The 6,000-nt window shown below is 40.4% G+C and overlaps 1 protein-coding gene across 2 annotated transcripts in view; it reads right to left on the bottom strand.

Annotated features, from left to right (window-relative positions):
* Window positions 1-764: 764 nt before the first annotated feature.
* The window catches only part of cacna1ba (calcium voltage-gated channel subunit alpha1 Ba), a 230,573-nt gene continuing 225,337 nt past the window's right edge, over window positions 765-6,000 (bottom strand). For both annotated transcript variants that reach the window (XM_088077242.1, XM_088077241.1), the window contains 2 exons: window positions 5,313-5,527; window positions 765-2,702 (listed from right to left, as the gene is read on the bottom strand). In XM_088077242.1, coding sequence (XP_087933368.1) covers window positions 2,148-2,702; window positions 5,313-5,527 — 770 coding nt within the window. In that variant the 3' untranslated portion in view covers window positions 765-2,147. The remainder of the gene's footprint in view (window positions 2,703-5,312; window positions 5,528-6,000) is intronic.

Below are 6,000 nucleotides of genomic sequence, written 5' to 3'. Positions count from 1 at the left end.
CTTTTTTGGCATATGTACCAGGCAAGCAACTCCATTAGTCCGCTGTCTCAGTATTAGTGAAGTCCATGGAGTCTCAGTACGTCAAATACATTGTTCCTAAATACGGTTTCTGTCATTTTAGGTCATTCTTATCACCCCGATGTTCAATTTTCTAATAAGTTTGGTTTTAATTAGTTGGCTTTTGAGTTTGTGTGCATTGATCTCATGTCATGAAAAGAAAGGAGGACATCATGACAGACAGCTATATTTGACTCATGAATTATGTATGGAGAGCTGAGCTCCATCCCCCCAATCACTACTGGACAAACTCGGGCTCAGATACTTTCATAATATGTAGACAGTGGACCAAAGATGACGCCTTTTCATTCCAATTGAGTTTCTCACTTGTGTGGCCCACTATGTGCAATAGTGTTCCTCCTGCTGGGCTTGTCCGCTAATTCCTCGCCTTGCTCATACACCAGGCTTTCAAGTTTTCAAAGTTTTATGTTTCAAGATTTTAGTCTGCGGCCAACTCAATGCGCCCAGTAGTGTTTCTCCCGCTGGCCCCGCCCACAAGTTCACTTAAAATTGTAATGACATCACAGATATTTAAATCACTTTTATCGACTCTGGGAAAGTTTTACAAATATAAAACCGACATGGCTCAAAAATTCAGAACGGAAAGATTCATTGTTGACCTTGTTAGCAGTTGGACGTGTCCTTTCAACAGTTTTACAGATGTCTTTTCTATAACGGTGGTCTTTGGGAAAAATGCTTTTTGGGCTACAGAGGATTTTTTTGCTCCAATAAAAGGAGAGGCTACTTGCAAAATATGCTCAGAGGCTGAGCTGCTCTCCCAAAGGCCTGCTCTGCTCCAAATGACATCACTAGCCCAAGATGGCGGCACCTGTACCTGATATATTTTGGCTTTCATTTTTGTACAAATGGAGGCGGTGACATGTAGTACAGTCTATGTGGAAGTCAAAAAAATGGAGTCATAAAAATGTATGTGAACTGAAAAATAAGGGGGTACAAATGGATGCGAAACAAAAAATACAGTGAAAAAATCTCAGGTGATTTGATTAATTTAAAGCTAATTTGATTTAAACAGTTGTAATATTTTCACTGTCTTACATTCATCAGTCACAACACTAAGTTGCCATTTGTAATTTTAGGCCAGTGGCCTCAAGGGAAGAAGTGACAAAAAATAATTGAAACAAATGGAAGTGATGAAATCTATGTGAATTAAGTAATATTGAGTGCTAAATTGTCAAATGATTTCATAAACTTTATTGAACTTTTATTTATTTTTTAATGTATTACTCTATTTTTCAGTTCAAATGTGTTACTACTACTATTATTAACACTTCATTTTTTTCATTTATATTTTGTTACTCCCTCCCTTCAGGCCACGTTTCTTAAATGATAAATGGCAATTTTGTGTTGTGAATGATGATTATGAGACTGGGAAATAATGGAGCATGCCTCTTTTTTCATCATGACATCTGTTTAAATCAAAGTGGCTTTTAATTCCTCAAATCACTTGATAATTCAACTCTCTATTTTTCATTTCACATCTGTTTTCGCCCCCAATTTTTTTTACTTCACATGCACTTTCATCACCTCAACGTTTATCACTTCAGTTTCATGACTTCCAGCCCTCAAAGTAACAAGAGCCTCGTTTCTGAACGACACACAGTTCTGAACGATACACAGCAGATCTGGTAGTTTATCTACATCATCCAACGATTTCTCTGGATTTTCCTTTTTCTTCCAACGTAGATATTTTCGGAGATATTTTCATCTTAATGTGTAGTCTGTGTTTATAATGTCATTCTGTTTAAGGGTCAATATGGTGTTGTCTACAAAACACACAAGTCAAGGCAGATCTAGGACAGCTACTGTAAGACAAATCTGATACTGGCAGAAAGTCCAGTCCTCTGTCTCCTAATGCTACGTGCCCTTACATAAAGATGACATGTTTTTCTTCACATTTGAATATGACTAACTTCAAGCTTTCTCCCTGTTTCGACGTCCTCCCCATCCTCTCCCTGTTAGGAGTCAAATACATTAAATACACACAGCGACAATGTAAACTAAAGCCTTCAAAGAAGATGAACTCATCACAATTCCTTAAAAAAACATAAAAAGGTTGGTTTAAAGCCATGCTAGCACCATTCGTCCTCCTCTGCCTCCTGGTAATACCTGGGTGCCCTGATGCCAGAGCCTGGGCTGGTGCTGCCCCCAAAGCTGAAGTGGTACCCATTGGGCACCACTAGGTTCTGCTGCGTAGCAGGAAGTAGGTCTTCCATCATGCGAGGCAGTGCAGTCCGAGATGAGCGTCCGGCATGGGCACTGGGCGACAATGACGCCGCATCCTGAAAGACGTCCAGCTGGTCCCTGAGGCTGCCATAGAGGCTGCCCAGGGCCTCGCCGTGGCTCCGGCCCAGGAAGGGCTCAGAGCTGATACGAGTGACAGGGCAGGGGAGGTGGTGGGAGCCGCTGTGCTGGAGGGCGTTGTGCTCCGACAGGCCGCGGCTCAGACGGCTGGGACTCAGAGAGGCCTGGCCAGACACGAAGTGCACAGGGGATGAGTTGGCAGTCTTGTAGGCCACCCCGGGCCGCGGGGTGAGGGGGGTCTGAGGGAGCTGCCGACGTCCGCGGCTTGGTGTGCTCGAACTGGAGCTCAGTACCACTGGGCTGCCTTTAACCCAACCACTGCCCTAGATGAAAATCGGACAAGCAATTTGAAAGGATAGAACGATGAGGAAATTATGTAAGAGAGGAAACAAAAAGGGAAGGAGACAAGGACAGGACCACCGCAGGGAGGAAAGGAAATACACCAAAAGATGATGTGACATGAGGGATAACAGAGATCAAATGAGGGAGAGGACAGACAGATAGGACAGAATGAAAGAACAAGCACTAATAGAAAGGTAAGGACACACAGACAAAATGGATGGAAAATGATGAAAAGAGAAAGTGGGAAAAGAAGTGAAAGGCCATGAGAGGCTGCACTGAAGGCAGACAGAGGAGACAGCAGCACTAAGAGCATGCAAAGGGATCACACAATACCTCAACAGAGTCTGCGTTTAGTCTGTCTCCTGTAGTGTCTCTTCATCATTCAACACACTATCCACTCATCCATCATCCATCATCATCAATATAAGCCTAGTCCCAAATAAACACCCAGTCTCTTTTACTAGCCAGGTGTGGCTACACAATTTGAATTAATTAGAGGCACAATTAGAGGCTCGGTCTGGTTGCCATGCAGTATATCTTTATATAAGGTTTTTGAATGTAAAACCAGATTGTTAGCTACACACTGGATCTTAGTTAGATCTTGCTTAGATCGCACGATAAATGTTAGAACTTTTGTCGATATGGACATGGTACACACATGGATAGTTGGTAAGATTCTCCACATTTCAGGCATTCAGTTAATTTTACTGAAGCCAAAGAAGATAGTAACACTGGCGAAATAAACAAGAGAGATGTAAAAAAAAAAAAAAAAAAAAAGAGGTTTAAATAAACAGTTTGATTGTATGATTGTAAAAGCCTGTCCCAAATATAAGCCTGTTGAGTTCAGGGATTTAAACATATTATAGCCAGGCTATTAACTGAATTTTTTTTACGAAAGATCGAAATTTAAAATGCCCAAGTTAAATTAGGTTTAAACAGGTAGGTACGGTGGCCCTGACGGTCAAAACGCTACAACATTTCAGAAAACACAACTTTTCCCAAAACAAAACATCTTTTGAAAAAAACAAAATAACATTTTAGTGTTTTGGGAAATGCTGTAATGTTTTGAATCTCAGGGCGACCGTATTACTGAAATGTTATGAATAAACTATAAACTATCTGTAGATGGAATATCTCAATAAAGTGTTATTTTTGGGGCTTTCAGGCAGAAAGCCTTTGGGGAAAACTCTGCTTTGTGCAAGGTGAGAAGCATCCGCACTGACATGAGCCCTCTGGTGGCCAAAGTGAGAGACCAATTTTATAGTCAGTTACCTAATATTTATTGCTTGGATCAGCAGACATTTGGATGGATCAATTATTTCATGTTAAAAATCACCCAGCATTTTATATTAAGCATAATTTCTGTAAGGGTACTCTTTTGTTCACACACAGAGAGCCTTCAACAATTCATTGAATTGATGAAAATATTCTCTGGCACAAACACAAAGTCCAGTTGCTTTGAATTAAGGACTCTACTTGTGTCATGTAGAACTACATGTATTCCTATGCTTTAAAAAAAACAAGATTAATTGTCTTTTTAACATGATCACACTATGCGCTGAATTTATCACATAATTCAACAATCTTTTATACCACAATCTTGTCCTCTTTGGGTTTTCTTTCTCAGACGGGATTCTGTTGAAGCACAACTCTGGCTCTTCATTAGTTTATGAACCCAGTTTAACAGCAACTGTGTGACATTTTGGCAAAGCTAACCACAAACCTGGCAAAAACATACTGGCGGGCAGCAGCAGGAGGCATAGTTTTAACCTCCAGTTGGGTGTTCCAATAAAAAATTAAGTCACATGAAAATTATGATTAGAAATGTTATAATGACTTCAGTAGTTTAGCTTTTCCGTTTTTTTCCTTTTTTTTTTTTTTTTTTACACAAATACAGGAAGGTGTGACACTATAGAAAAATAGATACCGCCCAAGCCTGTCCTAGAGTTTTAGTGTTCTCAGATCTAAATGGATCTTTCTTTCTGATCAGAATGACATTCTGTGGGAAAATAGTGTTCAAAGATATTGAATACTGTCAGATAAATTTAGCGTTCATGTCTGTCCCTACTAAAATGCAGTGTGTCTAACATTTATTGTAACCATATCACCTTGGGTTCTTACATTATACTTCTCAGTTCTATACGAAGGTGTTTTGTCTAGCATGGACTGCAGTAATTCATATGTAAAAAAAAAAAAAAAAGCCTTAAGCAATCTTTAACATGCTGTAAAGGACTAAGTTGGTTTGAATGAGCATATTTCTGCTGAGGGTGGGTTCAAGATGTAACATTTTATATTGTATATATGTGCAAATCCTTCCTGAAGAATGGTTTATTGTGAAATAAGTGAGTCACATCAACTGACATTGCACACTTGATGATCAGAGCTTAACTGACAAAGGTGTGATATGATGAAGCAGAAATGTTATTACTTTTAACAGCAGGTGCAATCAGATGTTTTCATTTTCTGTTACATTTGGTACATATTGTATTTACAAAAAAATATACTACCCCTAAATCAAATGTTGTTTTATGGCTGTTTCATGTTTCAAGTCATCATAATTGTTGATAATTTTCTAGCCTCTGCCCTCCCACCTGCTTGTTGCTGGTTTCCTGCCCCTCGCTGGGGGAAGCGGCACAGCTGGCAGCGGCAGATTTGGTGTGGCAGTGTTCCCGGCTGCAGTAGCGGTCGCAGGAGTAGTAGCGCTGCTTGTCCACGGAGGAGTGATGTTTCCTGTCGTGGGAGCGTCCACGCTCATGGGCTCGCTCTCTGGAGGCAGCGAGGTCAGACACTGGCTCTCCTGGAGTGCCTGCAGAAGAGATGATGAAGACGATGAGGATATTGCAGGCTGAAAGGTGATGTGTCTGTGCTCTGAGTCCTGGCAATTCTAACTTCTCAAGTCTTGACTTTGGTTCATTGGTGCTGTGAGTGCCAGTCTTCTTGTCAAAGAATTTATGAGTACGAAATAAAGAATGAAAGTATGAAAAAAACCCCAAAAAAACCAAAAAAACTTAAGTCAACTTTTGCAGCTGACATTCTGACGTGTAATAGTAAGAGGAGCACAGGTGTTACTAATAACAGTGACTATGGCTGTGTTCTATCCAAGAGTCATGGTAAATCATGACAGCATGTCAGTGAGTCAGCATGAACAATATCAGGTCCTGAAACTGAGGCAGCTAAATGGAATTCAGCCATAATACAGTTTAATATTTATACCTGTTTTTGTCCTACTGTACAGAGCCTGGGAGATGCCATGGAGAGAGAGGAAGAGAAAAATCAAGG

This window comes from Plectropomus leopardus, chromosome 4 (genome assembly GCF_026936395.1).
Source record: "Plectropomus leopardus strain MGB_pleo_1.0 chromosome 4, ASM2693639v1, whole genome shotgun sequence".
In the NCBI taxonomy this organism is placed as follows: Eukaryota; Metazoa; Chordata; class Actinopteri; order Perciformes; family Serranidae; genus Plectropomus; species Plectropomus leopardus.
The sequence above is the reverse complement of the archived record's forward strand: the minus strand, read 5'-3'. Positions and strand labels throughout refer to the sequence as shown.